At 41.6% G+C, this 25033-nt stretch overlaps 1 protein-coding gene across 2 annotated transcripts in view; it reads right to left on the bottom strand.

The window, feature by feature from the left end:
• Positions 1–2833: 2833 nt before the first annotated feature.
• LOC148038281 (FAD/NAD(P)-binding oxidoreductase family protein) overlaps positions 2834–25033 on the bottom strand; it is a 36806-nt gene continuing 14606 nt past the window's right edge. For both annotated transcript variants that reach the window (XM_087670320.1, XM_087670330.1), the window contains exons 7-9: positions 4005–4102; positions 3725–3895; positions 2834–3606 (exon numbers count right to left, since the gene is read on the bottom strand). In XM_087670320.1, coding sequence (XP_087526446.1) covers positions 3426–3606; positions 3725–3895; positions 4005–4102 — 450 coding nt within the window. In that variant the 3' untranslated portion in view covers positions 2834–3425. The remainder of the gene's footprint in view (positions 3607–3724; positions 3896–4004; positions 4103–25033) is intronic.

A 25033-nucleotide genomic window follows, 5' to 3' on the forward strand; every position in this document is an offset into this window, starting at 1 on the left:
GAACTACCTAGGGCTGGATATAACCCAATCAATGGTTGATCATATAACTAGGACTAAAGGAAGGGTTTGATGACCCCCTCCTCGTAATGAATGGTATCATTGGAAATATAAAACAATCATCTTCACAATAGGGAGATGCCAATCATTGATACTCTCTAAGCTACCATACGCAAAGAGAACTCTCAAGTTTTAGATGGTCTAATTGAACAAGTCAAAAACTTATTAAGTATCGCACTGAGAAATGAACTTAGATTGAACCTAAATCACTAAAGGAACTATGTTAGAAGGGGTCATTTATCCTAAGAGGATCAATCTTAATTCAAGATCAAATCACAATAATAACCTTAAAGGGGATTGATAACTTGCACCCAAAGTAGTAAAACATATTAGACCTAGTTCATAGGTTGAAGCATGGGATTAACCCAAGGGGAAAGAAAAACCCAAATCTGCTCAAAGATTATCTTCTAAGATAAATCAACTTTTGAATAGAAACTAAATGTGATTCTTAATTGTATATCCAGTGATCTGCCAATGCATCAAGAATTAGTTGCTTGTTATTGTAAGGTAGGATTCTAACTGAATCTAATTGGAATCAAGTTAAATTGAAGGAATGATGCACTAGGCCTCCCCCGATGCTAGTTGCAAGGACCCTATTCCATGGGGATCAAAATTCACCACTTCGAGAAGCTCAAATCTCCAGCCTCATTGCGAGAAGTCACTCCGTAGGGAACCAACTAGGTAGGAGTAGTAGGGGCATCAAGGAGGTCTCAAGTCTTGTCGAGGCTCAAGAGAAGAAATTCCTTCTTAACCAAGTTAAACCACTGGAGTTTGACAACAAATGATATTGGGGCTAAGGCAAAGATATGGAGAGTCCATGAAAGATTATTTCATTGTTGCTGGAATTACTTTCTCAAATCAAGCAATGATCACCAAGTTGAAACTAATGGGAGTCCATTTGTGGTGGAAGCAATGATGTAAAGACCAAGGTGTCTCAGAAACAATAATCACTTGGGAAAAGATAAAGAAAGTTGTGCAAGGAAGATACCTCACAATGGCGTACCACCCTAAAATGAACAAATTTTTCACCTTAAAGAAGTAGAGATGAGCTTGAAAGCATACTGTTTGAAATTTGTATTGCCTCTAAAACATGCCCCTCCCATGGATATTTCATATTAACAAGTATCTAAATTTTACTATGGTTTGAACACTCATTTGGATACAGACCTTAAGTTGATACATTCGTCTTATCTCCAAGATGCCCGGATTTGAGCAAGACCCATTACCCAACAATTGTAGTCAAAGCCAAAGAGTGGCAAGTTCTAGGGCCAAAATTACCAAAATAAAAGTAGACTTTGAAGCTATGCCAAAAGAGCTCAAGGTCAACACCAAACTAGCCAGAGAAAGAATGCCAAAACTAATGCAATCAAAAACTTCATATCTATTAGGGGCAACAAGGAAGCTTCTACGTATTTTCATTGCAACGAACCTAGCCACTTCAAGAGACACTATTTGAAGCTTGGACAAAACTTTTGCCAAGCACAATATCATGGCCATAATCAAACAACTTGGCCAAGGGGAGAGTTACTAGTGTGACCCTTAAAAAGTGAATCATGGTGAAGACTGAACCATGGAGGCAGATATAGAGGGAGCAACAATACATATCATACTCCATAAGAAAGAGCCGAATCACCAATTTTTGATAATTCAAACGTCACCAACCTATCAAGGTAGACCCTTTCAGATTTTGATTCATTACATGCATTAAAGTGCTTGTGAAATCAACAAGCAGAAAAGAAATTCTTTCTATTCAACAAACTAGCAAAGTGAAATTTAACCTAGGAGATAATATTTCCAATATGGGATTCAAAGTAATGAACTTATGAGCCTATGAGTGCTTGCTAGGAATGGACTAGTTGATCCCCAATGATGCTCATATCCATTGTGGGAAGGGCCAAATCACATTCCAAGATAAAAAAGGTGACCACATAACTCCTCAAGGGAGAACTGGGAAGCCAAAAGTTAAATTGGCAAAAGCTTCTCACAGAGTGAAAGGATACAAAAAAGAACTACTTATCTATTTAATCAAACTTGATAAAGACGAACAAGGTAGTAAAATTAAGAAAGAACCATCCTAGCTCAAGAAATATATAGACGTATTCCTAGAAAAGCTAATTGAACTTCCACCCGAGAAAGAAGTTGATCATGAAATAAAGATTGTACCAAGATCCACTCCAATTGCTAAGAGCCCCTACTAAATGTCTATCCCAAAAGCTATTGAGATGAAGGAAAAACTCAAATAGTTATTGGATCAAAGTTCATTTGGCCAAGTAATTTACCATGGAAAGCCCCAACGCTATTTCAAAAGAAAAAGACTGAACTCTCGGTCTTTGCATTGATTATCGCAAGCTAAACTAAGTGACAATCAAGGATAAGTATCCAATTCCAAGGATAGATGAACTACTAAACACGCTTCAAGGAACAAGGATTTTTTCCAAAATCAATCTCAAATCATATTACTACCAAATAAGGATCAAGGAGGATAAAGACTGCTTTCAACATAAGATATGGCCATTTTTAGTTGATTGTGATGTCCTTTGGATTGATCAATGCTGCTGCCACAATTAATAGGTTAATGTGAGATATTTTCTCACCTTATCTTAATGATTTTATCCTTGTCTTCTTTTATGACATTCTAGCATACTCCAAGAATGATGAGAACCCTGAGCCACAACTTCGCATTGTCCTTAAAACCATGAGGATACATAAGCTCTATGCAAAGAAAAAATATGTATTCTTCAAGACGCAAATTGCAAAGAAAAAATGTGCCTTCTTCAAGACACAAATTGAGTATATTGAATTCATAGTATCCGCAGAGAAAATCTCAATGGATCCGATCAAAGTCAAGGATATGCAAAAATGACCACCTCCAACATCAATTAAAGAGGGGTGAATTTTTTTAGAGCTAATTGAATGGTATAAGATTTTTATCAAGTATGCCTTGATTACCACTCCCCTCACTAATTTGCTCAAGAAGTAGATTGTTATGTCTAGACTTCCATAGAGCAAGCCAACTTTGAGAAGCTCAAACAAAGCCTAGTAACATCACCTATTCTAAAGCTACCCGACCTATGTAAAGAATATGAGGTTGTAATACATGCGAGTTCCCTTGCACTGGGTTGCATGCTTATACAAGAAGGTCATCATGTAGCTTATTCTTCAAGTGAAAGACTCATGAGAAAAACTATGCTACTCATGATCTCGAGCTATTAGCTGTACTTCATGCTTCAAGCTGTGGAGACACTATCTGCTAGGTAATAAGTTTTCTCTAGTCACTAACTCTCCAACAAGGAACAGGTCTAAATAAATATGTTTCTGTAATGCAATCTGTAAAGCATTAAAGGATCAATTGATGAAGTGTTGTACATTTACAGTTTGGCATCTGATTTTGTTAGTCCTTGAATCTTCTCTGCAGCAGCCAGACCACTGAGAATAGCACTTTCAACCCTTGGCCCTAAACAAAAATCTCCACAAATTGCTATCCGTTTATGCTCATCGAAGAGGCATCTATCTTCTGTTGCAATGCTGCTTTTTGGAAAAGCACTTCCCCTGCACCAAACAGAACCAAACAATTCAGCTAAAATAGCTTGAATACCTTGAAATGATCCCATATCAGCTTGTGCTCAAGCAATATGAATGACTGAACATAGGTAACACATGCAGATACCATCTGTGAGCTTTGGAAAAGATAGGAGCAGGAATATCTCCGATGCTTCTGAAGTCGTTCACTAGGGCTTCTGTGACAGTTGAAAGAAGCTCTTCAGATGGTTTTGCCAGGCCAGCCTCATCAATAATTGCTTGAGCATATTCAGGTGTTGAATGAAGCACCCAACACTCCCTAAAAGACAAAATAAGCTCCAAAGGTTAACCACTTACAAACATGGTACTTTTCCATACATTGAAGTCAATAGAAGTATTCAAACATGGGAAATCGTTTGAAAGCCTACCCGTCTGCAGACAGCCTGGTTCTGCCTGGTTTGCTGCTGTCTCGTGCAGCCCATGACAACACTTTAGATCCAAACACATTGAAGCCATCAAAAGGAATCTGAAAACAGAAAACTGTGAACTAAGCCACAAAGGGCACGGGCACTCTTAACTCCAGTTATTAATTCCAGCGTCCAGGACATTGCAAGAGACAATGGAATGGTTACAAACAAAAACTGATTGCAAAGTGCACTTCTTTCTCTTCAAAAAGACTCTCAAAAAAATAGGCAAAATCAGCCACAAGTGGGGCAGGACAAAATGCCACTTAGAGCTTCCTCCCTAAGCTGGAAGAAAATTGCTGGCAACCTTGCCAGAATAAGCATCTGTTAGTGTCTTTTGTGCTGGGATTATAAGGCAAGCTCCACACCTCCATTCACCTCAAAAAGTATGAATGATTTGAGAAATCCATGTCACAAGGAGAAGGATGCACCCCTTCCAGGAACCTCTTGCATGTTGTGCACCATATCTGCCATGTAACAGTACTGGTAAGTATTCCCATGACAACATCAACCAGTAAAACACTAGCATGACAGCAGGCTGCACAAGGCACTGAACATAGAAGGATTGGCATCTCACTGACCTCCCAACCACAAAGCCATACCAGCACATCTCTGAGCAGGTTGCTAGTAGAAAGACCAGACCTTAGCTTCCAAGCCTCAAAAGTCAGTGTTCCATTATCACCAACCTGCACCCCACTGCTCTGTGGCATGCTGAGCCAATTCCAGACCCTAGAGTCCAGGAGTAAGGATTCTCACCATTGAATGATCCAGAGGATCCTTTGAATAGGCTTCCTTAACCTCCTTGTGGCCCCTACACTGCTAACTTCAACCTGTTGCCTGACCCTGGTAGGCAAACCTAACCCTAAAGTATGGAGATATAAATTCCCTCCTGGATTATCTTTGTCCTCAAGAACTTTCTCAGAATGAAACTGGGAAACAACCTTGAGACCATGAACCAATTCCTACATAGCCTCCAACTCTAGAAACAGATGCACTTGATCACACTCTTGATCTGTGGTATGAGGAGACCATCTAACCCTTTGACTTAGAACCAACACTGGTACTAGTGGAACAAACCTAGGATTCGGAGTTTCTTGCACTAGTGCAGTCTCATCACTTTCCTAACTTGTTCCTTACCACAGATTCATCCTTGTATGATCCAGGCAAACACTGCTTCACACTATACTCTCCCCCTTTTCTTCCACAACTCCATTGGCAATGAGGCTATCAGTCAAGGAATATCTTATGAACGAGGCTTGCCTCTCTCAGTCACTTTGTCCACTCCTACCGTGCAAAATTTATCCCCCAAACTCCTTTGGCAAGGAGGCTATCAGTTAAGGAACATCTTATGAACGAGGCTTGCCCCACTCTCTTTGCCATGCAAAAACAACATCCAAAAGGATTTTTTAAAAAGAGAGCAAAAGGTCCATATAATTAGAAGTATGTACCTTTGCTGCACCTAAGGGTCCTCCAGTTAGCACTGCCTACTGCCTTGATCCACACACTCTAGCCCTAACCCACTAATGAAGCTTACTTGGTTTATTTGTTTATCATTCACCTTTATACGCTCACAAGTTGATGGTTTTGATTTGCCCTCTTTCACTTTTTCATTGGCTTCTTCACCTCAAAGGTAGTTGTTCTGGATCCACCTTCCAGATTGGCATATTTTTCTTCTTTTTAGGGGCAGCACTAGCAACAATCAGCGGCTGCTATTGTCATGGCTCCTCAATCGGCAATGATTTCTACTTGTACACAATCACTAGTTTTGTTGGGGTGATGTCCTTTTGCTTCAGTTGCATGGTCTGCTTTCCAAGTATGGTTGTCATCGTTGTTCAGGTTTGAATTTGGTCTTTGTATCATTTGGGATCGTTGTTGGGGGGGTCAAAAGAGGCTGCTTTCACACTGGCTTAGGTAGCTGGGGCATATGATTCCCTCACTAGTACCTTTGCACATGCAATAGGACATTGGGTACCCACCTCAATGCGGTACATCACCTCTTGTGGATTCTTTTTCTTTTGACGGATTTTCTTTTTGGGCACCCACCTTGGGGGGGTGTATCTTCATTGTTGAGGTTGCTTTGGTTGCAACCTTCTTCAAGACCCATTTTTTGATTTCTGGTTTGGTAGCAGTTTGACATGGCTAACTGTCACAAGACTGTGACAACTATTATCTTTTTGTTGATTTCTTTATTACTACTTTATTTGGTTTTTCTTTTTGGAAGGATCCCTTTGAAATCTAAACGCCTGAGTTGCATGGCCAGTATGTGAAACGGACAGGAATGTCTAGTGAGTCAAGACTAGACAGTTAAGGTCCAATACAAGTCTGGAAGAGACTGATGGCACTGTAGATTGACAAGCTTGGAAGAGACTTGTGAAAGTGTATATGGACAAGTGTCTTGAAGAACTAGCCTGGAAGAGACTAGTTCAAAGTGAAGATGGACAAATCTTCAAGAGATTAGTCCATGTGGGGTCATCAGTGGAAATTCACTTTCAGTTGAGCTACATTGCAAATTTGGATGTGGCCATAGGTTGCAAAGATGGTTAGAAGACTAGTGGGGATGCAATGGAAGCAACTCCTAAAATTTAGGGAGTTACTATTTTTGGACCGCAGAATCTGTTTGCATCATTATCTTCGTTTTGCACGAGGATTAATCCTCTCGTCTGTGCCAAGGTCAAATTTTGAACAAAGGATGGAGAATTTTAGACCGGAAGGCTAGAACGGGAAATACCTTCCAGTGCTGCCATTTGGCACAAATTTGTGCACTTTCCTCTTTAAAGAGGGGCTGGCGTGCAGTTTTTGGGCTGAAGGGGCTCATTTGTGAAGGAGAAGATGAATAGCTGCAGATGGAGAGCTATGGAGAGCTTGCCTACCTTGTCTATTGTGCACAGAGGGTTGAGCTTGCTCCCTACTCTCTCTCTTTCTCTCCCTGACAGTTATGGATATGCCTCAGTTGAGGGCTTTTCTGCTGATTCATGTACAGTTGTGTGGGAATATGCTGTTTTTGCATGAGGCAAGAGCCTTCTTTCTCCAGGAACAGGAGCAGTTGTTTGCTGCCTACCAGCAGGAACAGGTGAGGGTGGTAACCTCACCAAGCAAGTGTCTGAAACAGCACTAAATCAGTACTGATTCTGGACTGTTCAGAGGTTATTTCAGAGCCCAATTGATCTCAGAATCAAGGGGCACTTGGCACAGAAGATGCGGGACAGTGCAGGGAACAATATGAGCTGAAAACAGGTGTCAAAACAGGTCTGAACCAGTAATTACAGCAGGCTGAAATGGTTAATTCTGCACTGCAACCAGAAGTTTCAGACTTGGGCAGAGTTTCCCCTCCTGGTCAACTTGTTTTGGGTCAATAATTGTATTGTTATGCTGCCAAATTTCACCCAGAACTGGTGAAAGACAGCCCATTGTACTTTCTCTCTTCTTAAAAATAAAGAAATACCGCAAGGGGCGCCTAACTTAGGGGCCAACAGGGTGTCTGTGTTGCAACAGGAGCATTATAGCTTCCTGTATTTCTTCTTGATTCTGTGTCTTTAAGTTCAGGTAAAGTGGACGACTGTAAATTGGGTGAAAGCATTTATATATTTTGGTTGTACACTACCGCCCTTTCTAGTGAACAGGCCGATTACATGGTTCCGTTGCCGAGACCAAATCACTTTTTCGCTAAAGAGTGAGCCAGAGTTTGTTTGGGTGTAAGACACAGAATTGTGCATTATGGCTGATAGAAAGGAAGACACTAGAGAGGAAGCGTCTTCATCACAGGAGATCCCTGTTGTTCATGAGGTGGGAGAGTCTTCTAGACCTCCACAGTTTGTTACTCCTCCTGTTATGGTTGAGCCACAAGTTCTTACGGCTTCTTCTATGGATGAAGACATTTTCAAGACTCAGTTAGTTGCTGCTGTGAGTATGTTTACTCAAGTGATGCAGAATCCAAGGTTTTTGGCATTTTTGCAACCCTCCCTTCCTTTACAACAAGTTGGGCAATGTGCAAAGATTTCGGATCCAGTAGAGGTCCAGGATAAGAGTAAGCATGCTGCAGATTCAGTGGAAACACCAAGGCACCTTGCGGAGTCAATGGAGACTCCAAGATTGGTTCCGACTGTCCAAGAACAGGTGGGGGAAACGCTAGTTACACAGGCATTGCCAGTTCAGCTCGCCACTTTACAGCAGCCAAATGTTGGCTTAAATGGACAAGGAAACAGTTTTCAAGCTTTACCACAGGTTTTCCCACCAACCTCTGTACATCCTGGGTACTTTGGAGGTGGATCTATATTTCAGAGTATGGCTGGTTATGCGCTTGGAAACCAGATTTATGTACCAGGAACAGTGTTTGGGAGTACACAGGGTTTTATGCCAAACCCCATGTATGGCAATATAGGCATGCAGGCTGGATTTCAGGGAGTTCAGGGCAGTTTTGGCATGCCACAAGGCACTTTTGGTATGGCTGGTTATCAAAATCAGCAAGCAAGTATTCTGTCTACAAGCCCTGTAGTCAGTGGTCCGGCAACTTCCATGCCACCTGTTAGTGTTCCTATGTTACAGGCATATCCTACGAACCCTTTGATGGCTCATGAGAAGCCAAAGCCATACAAGGAAGGTGGTGCAGCCGTACAGTTTGACATCTTTCGAGGATTTGAAGATAGGACTAAGGCTCTCTCTTTCTTACAGTAGTTTGATGCCGCATTTGCAGGAGGGAACTTTACAGAGCCTTCCAAGGTCCGAAAAGCTGCCACTTTTCTTAAGGACAATGCTAGTCAATGGTGGAGTACATTGTTGATGCAAGGACAGGCTCCTGCCACTTTGACTTACTTTAAGCAAGTATTTGCTTCTGCTTGGTTGACCAATGAATTTGAGATCGATGTTATGTCAGCTTGGCACAATTTGGATGCAACTAAATGCAAGGATTTGGAAGACTATAACAAGAAGTTTTGGAAGGCTTTACTTCCAGTCACTTCTTACAAGGTTGTGCCATTGACTGAGCAGATAGAGAAATATTGATGTGGGCTGCCCAAGGAACTCTGGAATTATTGTACAAAGACAAAGGTCACCATTTTGACTCAGTTAATTGAGAATGCCAGCACAGGAAATGCATTATTGTTGGGACAGTCAAGTGGTTTTGGGGGCAGCATTAAACAGGACAAATCTGAGAAATTTTCAGCAAAGAAGCCCTTTGGTAAACAGGTTTATCAGATTTCTCAAAGCACTGGTAAACCTTGGCAGTTCAAGAAGAAGCCAGCCAAGTTCTTTGGACAGCAGTCAAAGGACCAGAAGAAACCTTTTGTGCGCAAGTCTCTAGAAGAGAGAAAGGCTTTAATGGCTGAGAGGAAGTGCTTTATCTGTGAGCAGACTGGTCATATTGCGTCTAACTGTCCGGACAAGAAAAAGAGACCAGCTGATGATGATAAAGAGGATAGGAAAGGAAAGAAGCCCAAACCTTCAGCAGGTTTAGTGCCAGATATGCTGGGAGACAAGCCACATTCGGATGCTAATGAGCTTTGCAAAGCTTGGGGTAAAGTTAGGGATCAACATGTACTCATTTTCTTTGATCCTGGAGCTAAGGCAAACTTTATCTCACCAGAGTTGGCTTCTACTTTGGGCATCAGAGCAAATGAGATGGGCTACACAGCAGAGGCAGGGTTGGCATGTCTTGGCCACTCAGAGTCTGTGACACCCATTCTTGGAAAGCTGTGTCTTCATATACAGTCTTATGTTGATGCAGAAGAATTTTATATCATGCCACTTGAAGGCTGTGATGTCTTGTTGGGAATGCCACGGATGTTCAGAAAGCATGGTGTGATGGATGCATTTAACAAGACACTGACTTTGGAACATAGGGGAAAGACTCATGTGCTTGATGTGAAGCTTAAAGGAGAGTCTGTACCTGTTGTATCGGCTTCTGCCATTACATATGTAATAAAGAATCATCTTTCTGTGTACTTGATTTTTGCACGTGATGTCAAGGATAATGATGAGTCAAATTTTTCTATGTTAGATAGAGACAGGTATGCTTTCTTGTCTCAGTTCAGTGATTGTTTTTCTAACTCATTACCATCACAGTTGCCACCGGAGAGGTCTGAGGATCATGCGATAGATTTGGTGCCAGGCAGTAGCCCACCAAATAGACCTCCGTATAGGGTTAGTGCAGCCCAACAGAAAGAGATATTGAGCCAAGTGAATGAGCTGTCAGAAAAAGGGCTGATTCAGCCAAGTTCATCTCCCTTTTGCTCACCAGTGCTTTTAGTGCAAAAGAAGGATGGCTCTTGACGCATATGCATAGATTATCGAGCGTTGAACAAGAGTACCATCAAGAACAGGTTCCCCATTCCAAGGATTGACGACATCCTTGACCGTTTGGAAGGAGCGTCAATTTTCAGCAAGATAGATTTGAAGAGTGGATACCATCAGATCAGGATTAAGCAAGAGGATGTGCATAAGACTGCATTTAGGACCACGTTTGGTCTCTATGAGTTCTTGGTAATGCCATTTGGACTTACTAATGCTCCTGCTACATTTAATCGAATGATGGACAGGATTTTTCGTCCATACAGGCAGTTTGTTGGTACATTCTTTGATGATATGATTGTCTTTTCAAAGAATAAATAGGAGCATAGAGAACACTTGAGAGCAGTCTTTGATGAGCTTCGTAGTAATAGGTTGCTTATCAATGGCAAGAAGAGTGAGGTCTTCCAGGAAGAAAGCCAATTCCTGGGGCACATAGTGTCAAAGGATGGTGTCCGAATGGATCCTACTAAGGTTGAAGCAATTAGAATATGGCCAGATTTGAAGACTGTCCATGATGTTAGAAGCTTCTTGGGTTTGTGTTCTTACTACAGGAGGTTCATTCGCAATTTTGCAGAGATTGCTTCACCTTTACATGCTTTACAGAAGAAAGGAGTCTCTTTCCAGTGGACACAGAAAGAGATTTCAGCTTTTAATCTTCTTAAAGAAAAGATGACTTCTAGTCCAGTGATCGTTCTGCCAGATCTTAGGAAGTCATTTGTTGTCCTGTGTGATGCCTGTGGCAATAGCATTGGTGCAGTGTTAATGCAAGTTGGCCGGGTAGTGGCTTATGAAAGCAAAATCTTGCGAGGGCCAAAAAAGACTATGCAAGTCTATGAGAAAGAATTGCTCGCTGTGATTCATGCGCTTTCTTGTTGGAAACACTACCTACTTGGGGCAGATTTTGTTGTCCAGACAGATCATCAGGCATTGCATTATTTCTTAACTCAGACTAAGCTGTCAGAAAAGCATATGCGTTGGGCAAACTTTTTGTCAATGTTCCATTTTCAAATTGTGCATGTGGAAGGCAAAAAGAATGTTGTGGCTGATGCTTTGTCAAGGAAGCCACAAATTTCAGCTGTGTCAATTCCTTATCATCATGAGCTTGATGATATGAAGGAACAGTATGCTGATGATGAAGATTTTGCAAGGATCTTTGATCAGCTTGTCAATGGACAACATCATGAGCATTATCTTCTCAAGGATGGTTTCATGTTGATGCATGGTAGACTATGTGTGACTATGCCATTGAGATGAAAAGTTATGACAGAGAGTCATTCTCCACCGTATGCAGGGCATCGTGGTATTGATGCAATAGTCAAAGCAGTAGAGACATTCTTTTATTGGCCTACTTTGAGAAGAGACGTGGATGCTTTTGTGCGGCAGTGCTTGATTTGCCATAAGGTCAAGTTTGATAGGCAAAAAGCACCAAGGCTTTTACAGCCATTGCCTATTCCAGATAAACCATGGGAAAGCATAGCTATGGATTTTATCTTTGATCTTCCAAGGACACAAACAGGAAATGATGGGATATGGACTATTATTTGCAGGTTTAGCAAACACGCTCATTTTATTCCTGTCAAGAAGAAGATAAAACCAGATCAGATGGCACGTTTGTTTATGTGCAATGTCTTCAAGTACCATGGTATGCCACAGTCTATTGTCAGTGACCGTGATCCACGGATGACAAGCCTATTCTGGAGAGGTATATTTGAGAACATGGGCAGAACGCTTAAGTTCTCATCGTCATTTCATCCACAGACTGATGGACAGTCAAAAGAGGCAAATTCTACTATCTTGGATTTGCTTAAGTGCTATGTGTCAGAGCACAAGTCAAAGTGGGAGCAGTATTTGCCTTTGGTCGAGTATGCATACAATAATACTGTGCATTTGTCAACAAGCAAAGCCCCTTTTGAAATTGTTGAAGGTGGTAAAAAGGTTCCTCCCATTTTGCATACAAAGGATAAGATCTTTCAAGCAGATCAGTATGTGCAGAGTATGGATGAAATGTATCAGAAAGTTAAGCATGCCCTTGAAAGGACTCATGCAAAGCAAAAGAAAGCTGTTGATCATCACCATCGTGAATTGATATTTTCACTTGGTCATTGGGTATTGTTGCGGTTTGAAAAGGCACGCTTAAAGAAGCGGAAAGGCAAGGAAAGTCTTTTCACTAAGCTTAGTTTGCGATACTATGGGCCTTTTCAAGTAACAGAGAAGATTAGTGATGTCAGCTATAGGCTGAAATTGCCTGACAATTGGAAGATTCATAATGCTTTCCATGTAAGTCTTCTTAGACCCTATGTGGGTGATGTGCCAGAAGATATGCCAGCTGAGGAACAGCCCGAAGTTGAGGAACTTAATGAAATTCTTGTTCCAGAACAGGTATTGGCACACAAGGAAAGGAAAGTGAAAGGCAAGGTTGCTAGAAGGTATTAGGTTAAGTTCAAGAACTATCTAGCTATAGATGCTAAGTGAATGGACGAAGGTGAACTTGAAGAGTCACCTAATGTGTTGGAACTTTATCTTGAAGCATTTCGCTTGCAACCTACCTTGACCCCTTGTATCTCTAAGCTGAAATAGATTGTCAAAGTGACAACTGCTCAAGAAACAAATTATGTACAGAAACAGATTTTGTACACGTTAACACTTATTGTGTCCATATGGTTTTCTCGGTGCTAAAGAAGTAAGTATTGCTTGCAAGAATACAGTTTTTACTTCTATTGAATTGAATACATGTTGTAACAATGGTTATTCGATCAGGCATGTATTTTGTGAATTGACTCAGTGGGGATATCATTTTGATGTACCGGCCACTAGATCTCTAGTTAGAGTGATGTGGAGCCATCAAATGCGAATCTGCCACTATGGGGATATCATTGTGGTGTACCTGCCACTATATCTGGAAACAGTGATGTGGAGTCACATGATGATAGTCTACCATGTTTCACAGTTAGAACATACATGTGTTAATAGAGTATTCAATACACAATGTTGACCGATAGCATGTATGTGTTGTACATGTGCTGCCAAGTGTAAGTTCACTGGGTTAGATGGAAGCATGTATGACATACATGCAAACGAGGACGTTTGCGATTTCGAGAGGGAGGTATGTCACAAGACTGTGACAACTATTATCCTTTTGTTGATTTCTTTATTACTACTTTATTTGGTTTTTCTTTTTGGAAGGATCCCTCTTGAAATCTAAACGCCTGAGTTGCATGGCCAGTATGTGAAATGGACAGGAATGTCTAGTGAGTCAAGACTGGACAGTTAAGGTCCAATACAAGTCTGGAAGAGACTGATGGCACTGTAGATTGACAAGCTTGGAAGAGACTTGTGAAAGTGTATATGGACAAGTGTCTTGAAGAACTAGCCTGGAAGAGACTAGTTCAAAGTGAAGATGGACAAATCTTCAAGAGATTAGTCCATGTGGGGTCATTAGTGGAAATTCACTTTCACTTGAGCTACATTGCAAATTTGGATGTAGCCATAATCTGCAAAGATGGTTAGAAGACTAGTGGGGATGCAATGGAAGCAACTCCTAAAATTTAGGGAGTTACTATTTTTGGACCCCAGAATTTGTTCGCGTCATTATATTCGTTTTTGCACGAGGATTAATCCTCTGGTCTGTGCCAAGGTCAAATTTTGAACAAAGGATGGAGAATTTTAGACCGGAAGGCTAGAACGGAAAATACCTTCCAGTGCTGCCATTTGGCATAAATTTGTGCACTTTCCTCTTTAAAGAGGGGCTGGTGTGCAGTTTTTGGACTGAAAGGGCTCATTTGTGAAGGAGAAGATGAATAGCTGCAGATGGAGAGCTATGGAGAGCTTGCCTACCTTGTCTATGGTGCACAAAGGGTTGAGCTTGCTCCCTACTCTCTCTCTTTCTCTCCCTGACAGTTATGGATATGCCTCAGTTGAGGGCTTTTCTGCTGATTCATGTACAGTTGTGTGGGAATATGCTGTTTTTGCATGAGGCAAGAGCCTCCTTTTCCAGGAACAGGAGCAGTTGTTTGCTGCCTACCAGCAGGAACAGGTGAGGGTGGTAACCTCACCAAGCAAGTGTCTGAAACAGCACTAAATCAGTACTGATTCTGGACTGTTCAGAGGTTATTTCAGAGCCCAATTGATCTCAGAATCAAGGGGCACTTGGCACAGAAGATGCGGGACAGTGCAGGGAACAATATGAGCTGAAAACAGGTGTCAAAACAGGTCTGAACCAGTAATTACAGCAGGCTGAAATGGTTAATTCTGCACTGCAACCAGAAGTTTCAGACTTGGGCAGAGTTTCCCCTCCTGGTCAACTTGTTTTGGGTCAGTAATTGTATTGTTATGCTGCCAAATTTCACCCAGAACTGGTGAAAGACAGCCCATTGTACTTTCTCTCTTCTTAAAAATAAAGAAATACCGCAAGGGGCGCCTAACTTAGGGGCCAACAGGGTGTCTGTGTTGCAACAGGAGCATTATAGCTTCCTGTATTTCTTCTTGATTCTGTGTCTTTAAGTTCAGGTAAAGTGGACGACTGTAAATTGGGTGAAAGCATTTATATATTTTGGTTGTACACTACCGCCCTTTCCAGTGAACAGGCCGGTTACACTAACTAGTTTGAGCTTCCTTGAGCAGGTCGTCAACCACATCACTACTCCCCGTGCTAGTTGAAGTCATAGGTTGAAAGGGTCAAGGTGATATCTTCTCTTGCCCTTTTGCCTTCAAGAGATTCCCCTAGCTGAAAGCTAAGATCATCTTCCCATAGGGCAAGTCCAAATGGTTCCTCTTTTCAATGTAAATAATGTTGCAATTCATCTGGTACTTAAAGGTCCTACCAAGCAAAGTTTATTTTCCAATGTCCAGGTTATGGTAAGGTAAGACATAAAACAACATTCCCACAATTAATATTATTTTGTATTTTCCTAGCAAGGTGTGAGCTCTTTCCCCATATGGGGCACCTAGCATTTGTTGATACAAGTTCACAGCCTTCATCTATGAGAGCATCAATGGAGATCTCTTTTTACTTTGTCATGTGAGATATAGTCAATTATTCATCCGAATCCATTCTCTGCAATGATTATTACAATTCTGACAACAATGTCAATATTCCCGATGATGCCTAATTCCTCTCCTTCCAATGTCTCTAGTTGGACAATGCTCGAATCTACTAATGGAGCAAACATAGAATGATTCAATACCTCTAAACTTCATTTTTGTTTATATCCTCTAATTGAATAAAGCAATACAAGTTTGCCAATGTTGAAGTCCCCTTGTTTTACATATTAATTGAACTAGGCTTTTTACCCCCTACACTATTACTCGTAAACTAGGTATCAAAACTCAACAGGAGTGTAGCATCAATGCCACAAGTCAATCTAAATGGAGTTTCACATGTTACTATCTCGTAGCTTGCATGATAGACTAACAAGGCTCTCATGAGCATGCTAGCCCAATCACTTCTAGATATTGAAATTGTTTTGGTGAAGACATTTGAAAGAACTTTGTTTGGTCTTTTGCTTGGTAATTCGCCTTGTAGTAGTAGGAACATGACTTTCTATATACGACCATGAATGTAGAAAGAAGTTGTTTGATAACTTCATTAATGAAGTGTATCCCTTGGTCACTCATTATCTCAATGGGGCAATCAAATCTAGAGATGACTTGCTTCCACTAAAACTTTATCACTCTCTCTTACACAAGCTCTCAACCTCTCACACAAGCAATGAAGTAGGGAGAAGTAGAAGATAGAAGCTTACTTTCAATGTTGAACAGCTTGTTCATCTCAAATCTTGTGTACTCTTGACTCATTTGGTCCATTCTAGGAGAATGGTACTTGTGAAGTCTTATTGGCATCCCCTGTAGATCACGAACAAGCTAATTCTTTGCAAGCTGAATTGTTAGCCAATTCGAGGCTTGTCTCATGGGAGGGCAAACAACAAGACAGGTCCATGTTGAATAGAATGGCATGGCTAGGGCTGATTAGGGTCACAGATACCCTTCTTCCCACATGACCCATTGTCATGTCTTTCAAGTCAATTTGAAGAATCTTTTGTGTTCCCAAGGCGATCGTCACTTGTGGGAAACCATTTCAACTTCTCTACACGTCTTGCGGCCTTTTCCACCCTTGAATCCAGATACCCCTTGGAAAGATTGGATGCCCAAAGGTCAATTACACTTGGACAGTTTGTCAATGAATCAAATATATCACTTGCTTATAGAAGACAAGGATTGGCTGACTCTAAAGGGCAATCATGCTTGGATCTCCATAACGGTAAGGCTTGGTGAAAATCTATCGTGATGATAGACTGGCTCAATAAAACTCCTTCTAAATACAAAATGCCTACCTAGAGAATTCTGGTTGGAGATCTTCCCCTTGCCTCAGCACTCTCAAAATGTCATATTTCAAATGGTTTTTGCTCCTTTGTATGACAACCACAGAAATCTCTTGTCATCTCTTTCTTTTTTGTCCAATGATGAGAAAAATTTGGAATCTTTTGTCTGCTGTTTGGCCTGGAGTGGTTGGGGCATCATGCACTGGCATTTTCATCCCTTCATCCCTCACTCTCCCCATTCAAACCTAGCTCTCCTCCATCATCCTCATCACTATACCTTGCTACTACCTTTCTAGCATGCTGCCCTGCATTTCCTCATCTCCAACATCAGCACCAGCATCCTGAACAACAGCACCATCATGCCAGCAGCATGACCACTCTTTTTTTCCTACATTGCTGCCACCCAATCTACATTTGCACTCATACCTGCATTTTCAATCTTTCTGCCCCTCCTTGCATTTACAGCTTTCTGCATCATCACTGGTAGGATAGCATTGTCGCCCAACATCTCTGTCGCATCACCAGCTTATCTGCCTTCGTTAGAACTGCTGTCCACATTTCCTGCACCCTGAAGTGCCACATCAGCAGGCACACCATCCTTCATCACTTGAGACCATTACCAAGCTGTAAACACTAGTGTTTTGACTTTCCAAACATCTACAATGCTGTGTTCATCACTCGTGCCCACTGCCTTGCTGCCTTCAGCGATCATATCATAATCTGTCCTCTCTAGACGTGCTGCATGGACAGTCCTCTTTGCCCATGCTGCTCGCTAGAGGTAAGAGTGGTCTACATCAGGTTTCAGCATTAACATTGGTGATTTGTTGTATCTCTTCCTTATTCATTCTTCATTCATCATCTTCTTCTTCATTTGAGTTTTGTCTATTTATTAGTTTTGTTCGTACACTCATATTTTCATTGGAAACCCTAGTCTTGTGAGAGTGAGCAACTGAGGAGAGAGAGAGAGAGAGAGAAAGCAACTCTGCAAGAAAAGAAGAAAAGACATCTACACTAAACAAGGAATACAAGAAGAGGACTGATCAATCCCTGAACACAGCCCACAATATCAATGAGGGCACTAGATCAAGCTGATGATGACGGCAGCACTAGAGACAAAAGAGAAAACCAAAGTTGGAGTGTGCACCTGTTAGCCTGCTCTTATTTCCTCTCTCCTCTCCTCTGTGTTCGTGTTCTTCTTTCGCTGCGCACTCTCACAGCACCTGCCAAGTGGAAGACAAAAGAATGTGTCCACCAAGTGGGAGAAATGCCATATATACAAGCACAAATCATGAAAACTGGCCCACTACACTCTCGGGCCCAAAAGTGTGGCAGACCATAATTTAATGTTGGTCCCACTACAATAAATGCAGGGAAAAATGCCAAATGGGCACTGAACAATCCTAACAAATATGGACGATGTCTAGCAAGTGGAAGCAAATTGGAAAAAGGAGAGACTGACCTAAAAATGCACACAAAAAGCCAACAACTAAAGGAAATGCACAAAAAGGCATGCTCAAATGGATTTGCCTTCTCCATCAAAACACATGACAAACATGTCAAATCTCCTCAAGTCCTTGTCTGACTCAAACTAAGGCTCATAGGCAGGAGATGACAAAGCATGACAATCATGACTACTAACATCCCCTCTCAAATCTTGGATGTGGCAAAAGGCCAAAGAAGAAACACATCCTGGGGTGACAAAAGGGTGACAAAAGGAATGCCAATGTCGATAAAGTTCACCGATGAATACCACCAATGATAAAACTCCTCGCAATCTTGGGAAGCCCCGTCAAAAACACTAGGGGCCAAGAAATCCACAACCACATCACCAAGATCGTCCCCCTCTGAAAGGGATGGGGGGTACGAGGAAACCACTAAAGGAGAGGGTGGGGGATGGGAAGCAACCTATGGAATAGATAGTGCACAAACGGGAACAGGTGGAACAATAGACAACTATCGTGGTGGACCCTGCATAAGAGAAGGGGAATAGAGCATGTAAAGTCCACTCTCTTGCTAACATATCGCTATAACAGCCCCTATAGCAAAAACCTTAATAAACAAGGCCTGCTCAGTGAAGACAACCCGTGTGCCAAGTCTAGCCATGCCAAAAATAGAGAGGAGTGGAGCCCAAGTCTAGAATATGTAGAACTTCCGAAAGGGAGCACAAGGTATGGTCTGGCAATAATGGCAAAGTGCCAACACCACTAATAGGGCCCCGAACAAATGTCACCAACAATGACTAAACCCTTAGATGGACAAAAATCTTGTGGTATATCTCCTCATGGAGTCATATGACTCGGAGCACGGTGCACCACACTCAAGGAGCCAAGGGCTCTTTGAAGACAAGTCAAGCACTGAAGAAGGCTCCTCCAACACATGGATATGGAGGAACATGGACACATGGGTAATAGCTAGTGTAGAGGTACAAGAAGACTTGGATGATTTAGCTCTATCCTTGGCTCCCAAACGAAGGTAAGGGTACTTCTTTCAACATTTCTCCTCTAGATGTGTCCCCTTTCCTTCCCACAATATGGGCATTTAGGCTTCTCCAAATCGGAGTCAGAGCCGGAGGAACTCTACTATTGTTTAGCCTTTGACTTCCCTTTCTTCTTCTTCCCCCCTCCCGAACCTGCAATAAACGCTTTGGCAGAGTTGGCCCCACTGGCTACCTCTTTGACTCGCTCGTCATGCTCCAAAACAAGCATGGCAAGCTCCTCCCATAGAAGCTTCTCACAAGACCTCGATGTAAGAAGGGTGGTGCAGAAGACATCAAAGCGGAGAGATGGCAACTAAGTCAAAAAAATCATGGCCATATCCTCTAAAGATATCATTCTGTCAAGGGATGCAAGCTCATCCCTCATATCCTTCAATCTATTGATGTTGGCCTTCAATGAGGAAGAGTCATCAACAACGAGCATCTGTAATTTCTTCTTGAGAGTAATCCGGTGGGCAAATGTCTTCTAATAATACAAAGAAGCAAGCTTTATCAACATCTCTGTTGCTTTCCATAACCTGCACAATGCACTAAGACAAAATCCTCAAAGCTCATAAAGAGAAAAGATCGAGCTCTAGAGCTGAACCGATCCCATAGAGCCGCACCATCTATCGAAGATCCCATTGTGAGATCCTTCACTGGCAAGGAATAAGGTGGGTAAAGAACTCCCAAAGATTGAAGATCTCAAGGATACACTCCACCTTACATGACCAAAGCGAATAGTTTGAACCATCAAGCCGGTCTTCTTTGGGCAAGGAAGAGAGGATGGGCACCTGTATCGAGGGTGCCATAGGTACCATTTTGAGGCCAACAGAATAGGCCTTTTGTGAAACATGAAGAAAACAAGGAGGAGAAGGATCCCATATAATCAAGCTTGGCAACCTCTATTAGATATACTCAATGCCCTACCCTCATAAGGTGCCACCATTGATCCACGGTGCTCAAAGTTGTAAGGCCCCCATTATGAGGAGAAGCCTTGTGTGAGCCTAGACATTCGTGGGTCCTGACTTATATATCAAATGAGGTCTATGTGACCAGATGGACAAAAGGTGACCGTTGCAAGACTAGCCTTTGGGTTAGACAGAGTAGTTAAAGTTTGTAGCAACTCAAGGCACACTGCATCGAGTTGCGAGGTAAGGAAGTTATCAAGGACCCCTATTTTGGGTTTGAGGGCCATAAAAGTAGCCCTTAACTAGGGGTAAAAAATATTCCCAAGCCAACTAGTGGAGGTATACATGGAAGGTCAACAGACACATGAGCACATAGGTCGACAAACACGTGTGTATGGAAGGTCAACAGAGACATGCACATGGAAGATCAACAAACACAAGTGTATATGTAAGGTCATCCATCATGACCCCCTTCACAGGTTATAAAAGGTAAACTACTTCACAACTTTCATGATCCATCCTTTCACCCCATCAGAGTTATTCTAACTGGTCTTAAGCTCTTCACCTACCTTCTATCTAGATCGCCATCTAAGCCTCACATTAGAAGCACACGGATGGACAGAGCCATCTTTATATCAACTTGTTTGGAGTTAAAGAAATTTTATGTTCACCTCTTATTTGTTGTGTACTCTTTCTCTATCTCTTGCTCAAATTCTATTCGTTGCGCCGTGTAATTTTTACATGGTATCAAAGCCCAAAGAGCTCTAGGGATCAAAGAGTACGCAAGAGGCAAAGGCTTCAATAGCAAGGAGAAGTGATGTCGACTTTTGTAAGTGATTCTAGCGCATCATGAAGCAATTTTGGAGGTAGTGCTGTTATACCAACTATTCAAACACTTAGGATTCATCCACCAACCTTCAGTGAAGGCAAGTTAGATGATACAAACTATACTTTGTGGAAGTTTAAAATCACTACAATCCTTGATTCTTATGAGCTCCTGGAGATGATGCTAGGGACTAACCCAAAACCACAACCGACCCCCGACCCATCAAATTCGAATGTAATGATTCTTCCAAATGCAAATCTTCTCCGAGATTGGAAACAAAAAAACGCAAATGCACAGTGTGCCTTAGTTACAAGCTGTTTTGATAGTGTTTTGACTTTGATTCAGCATACGACCAAGGTATCTGAAACGTGGACTATACTGAGAAGTCAATACAAAACACAAAATCAAACAAGGATCCATGTGAAGCTTGTATGATGAGCAAGCAACAAAGAAAGGCATTTTCACAAGACAGTAAGAATACAGCAAATGCTCTTCTAGAGTTGGTACATGCTGACTTGTGCAGTAAGATGCTTACACAAGCCTTGGAAGGATCTTATCATTTCATGTTGATCGTCGACGACTACAGAAGGAAGATATGGATGTACTTCATTCGTGATAAGGCTCAAGCTTTTGGTAAGTTTAAAGAATGGCTAAGACTTGTTGAGAATGAAACAGGAAAAAGTGTGAAAAAATTTAGAACAGATAGTAGTGGTAAGTTCGTTGTGGAACGCAAGAATCGCACCATTGTGGAGATGGCAAGGTGCATGCTAAAAGGCAAGGGATTACCAAACCATTTTTGGGCCGAAGTTGTAATCATTGCAGTCTACATTCTCAATCAAAGCTACACAAAGATTCTCAAGAAAAAAAACACCTCATGAAACTTACAGTGGTAAGAAACCATCTGTCTCACGTTTCAAAACTTTTGGATATGAATGCTATTCACATGTTTTTGATAAGAAAATAAACAAGTTAAAAACCAAAAAGCAGAAAATGTATCTTCTTAGGCTATAGTGATGAGCAAAAGGCTTACAAATTGTATGACCAAGAGGCAAAGAAGATCATAGCAAGCCATAATGTGGTGTTCAAGGAGCAGCCACATACAATGGAGGAGAAGAAAGTAAGTTCTTCCACTTTATCATCAAGTGAAGTAGTAGTCCAATATGAACCTGTCCCAAGAGCTACCCCTATCCTTGAGGAGGAGGAAGAATCATCTTCGGATGATGAAGAGAAACTTCACCAACCTAACATCACACCACCGGAAAAGCCATTGCCGCAATGGGTGAAGCAACTCTATGACCAAAATAATTCTATGTCCACATCTGTTGAGAAAAAGGCAGATGGACCAAGGAGATCTCAGAGAATAGAGGAGGACTTCTACTCACATTGTCAATATGGCCTTGATAGCTGAGATTATGAGAGAAGTAAAGGAGCCAACTGACTTGGAAAAAGCACTTGCAGATCTAGCATGGAAGGCAGCTATGCAAGCTGAGTATGACAGCATATTGAAGAATGACACTTGGGGGCTAGTGGATCCGCCACCAAAGAGAAAGTTTATTGGCACCAAGTGGGTCTGGAAGGTCAAGTACAAGGGTGATGGAACCTTAGAAAGTACAAAGCCAAACTGGTTGCACAAGGATTTTCACATGTTTAAGGGTTTGATTTTCAAGATTCATTTGCTCCAACTGTCAAAATGACCACTATTCGCACAGCACTTGCAGTGGCCCGCCCACAATACGTGACCAATTTACCAAATGGATTTTAAATCAGTATTCTTGAATAGTGACCTCAAGGAGGAGGTGTACATGGTTTAGCCACCAAGGTTTGAGGCCCCCATTCTGAGAACAAAGTGTGTAAGCTAAAGAAGGCATTATATGGGCTGAAACAAGCCCCTAGAGCATGGTACCAACGGATAGATAAGTTCTTTTTAAGCTTAAACTTCAAAAGATATGCCTCAAATGCTAACTTGTATGTCTACAAGGATGGTAAAGAGTCTGCAGTTATTATCCTATATATGGACGACCTTCTCAATACAGGTGACTGAAGATATAATCAACCAACATGGAAAGGCTTTGAGCTCCGAGTTTGAAATGATAAACTTGGACTTGTTGCACTATTGTTTAGGGATTAAAGTCTGACAAGAGCCAAGAAAGATCTTCATCTCTCAAAAGAAGTATACATGGGAGATCTTGAAAGCATTTGGTATGGCTAAGTGCAAGGAGATAGCTACACCTATGGAGGTCAATGCAAAGTTATCCATTGAGGATACATCAGCACTAGTAGACATTAGAAAGTACAGAAGGTTGGTTGGCAGCTTGATCTACTTATGCAACACTAGGCCTGATATTAGTTTTGTTGTTGCAGCTTTGAGCAAGTTCTCAAACAAACCCCGTGAGAGTCATTGGAAGTCTGGGATGCAAGTGATCAGATACTTAAAGGGAACTCTTGACTATGGTATCACATACAATTCCAGTACTTCTCTTGTGGGATACTATGACTTAGATTGGGCAAGAGACTATGCTTCCAGAAAGTTAGTTTCTGATTATTATTTCTCTTTCGATTCAGGAATTTTCTCTTGGATCAGTAAGAAGCAACCAACAGTAGTATTGTCTTCTACCGAAGCAAAGTACAAGGCAACTTGTTTTGCTGCATACGAAACAGTATGGTTAAGGAGGATCTTATGGCATATGAGAGTGCGGAATGAAGACCTAACTATACTAAGGTGTGACAATCAAAGTTGCATAGCCATTGCCAAGAATCCAATGTTTCATGCATGCACAAAACATATAGAGATCCAGTATCACTATGTGCATGATTTGATCAAGGATGGGATAGTGGAGTTGGTCTACTATCCAACATAAGAGAATGGAGCAAATATCTTCACCAAAGCACTCTCGAAAGATCTGCTTCAAGATCATCTTTAGAGACTCAACATTGGGCCAAGGAGTTAGTTCACTTGCACGTGGACATTGAGGGGGGGTGTTCAATATGCTCAATGCCCTACCCTCGTAAGGTATCACCAATGATCCATGGTGCTCAAAGTGGTAAAGGGCCCCACTATGAGGAGAAGCCATGTGTGAGCCTGGGCATTGGTGGATCCTGACTTGTATGTCAAATGAGGTCTATGTGACTGGATGGCCAAAAGGTGATCGTTGCAAGTCTAGCCTTTAAGTTAGACAAAGTAGTTAAAGTTGGTAGTAACTCGAGGCACACCGCATCGAGTTGTGGAATAAGAAAGTTATCAAGGACCCCTATTTTGGGTCCAAGGGCCATGAAAGTAGCCCTTGTGGAAGATCAATACACACATATACACATGGAAGGTCAATAGACACAGGTGCATATAAAAGGTCATCCATCATGACCCCCTTCACAAGCTATAAAAGGTAGACCCCTTAACAGCTTTCATGATCCATCCTTTCACCTAATCAGAGTCATTCCAACTAGCCTTAAGCTCTTCATCTATCTTCTATCTAGATCGCCATCTAAGCTTCACATTGGAAGCGCACAGGTGGAATAGCCATCTTTATATCAACTTGTTTGGAGTTAAAGAAATTTTTTGTTTTCCTCTTATCTGTTGTGCGCTCTCTTTCTCTATCTCTTGCTCAAATTTTATTCGCTATGCCATGTAATTTTTATATCATGATAGTCTTCTCAATAATCTTGCCACCATTCGAAGAAGTGATGGGTATGCTCCTCATCAGTATCATTAAAGCCTCGAAACTGATTATAAGACATCTTCAATATCTTGCAAGACAACCACCAACCCCGAAATCTACAATAGATAGGAGAAAATAACTACAAGCATTGTGTAGCCACCCCGCCTTGCCAAGAGAGGCCATCATCTGCCCAGAAACCTATTCGGCTGGAGAAGAAGAGTTGTCGCCAACAGACAGAAGGAATCGCTTGATACAAAGGATGTTGCGTTTGCAACAAATGCAAATGCTGACAGTTGTATTTCAGCCTGGGACAGTTAAATTTGCAACAATCTCCACTATATCCTCTCATTAGGTGATGATACCATGTGAGAGTGCACAACAGAAGAAGGAATAAACACACACACACACACACACACACAGCAACTCTACAAGAAAAGAAGAAAAGAAATCTGCATTGAACAAGGGAAAAATGTTGAATACAAAAACAAAATTAATCAATCCCTGCACACAGCCCATAGCATCAATGAGGAC

The sequence above is a fragment of the Lygodium microphyllum genome, chromosome 3, assembly GCF_053477565.2.
Source record: "Lygodium microphyllum isolate KBCC chromosome 3, Lygodium_microphyllum_v1.1.10, whole genome shotgun sequence".
In the NCBI taxonomy this organism is placed as follows: Eukaryota; Viridiplantae; Streptophyta; class Polypodiopsida; order Schizaeales; family Lygodiaceae; genus Lygodium; species Lygodium microphyllum.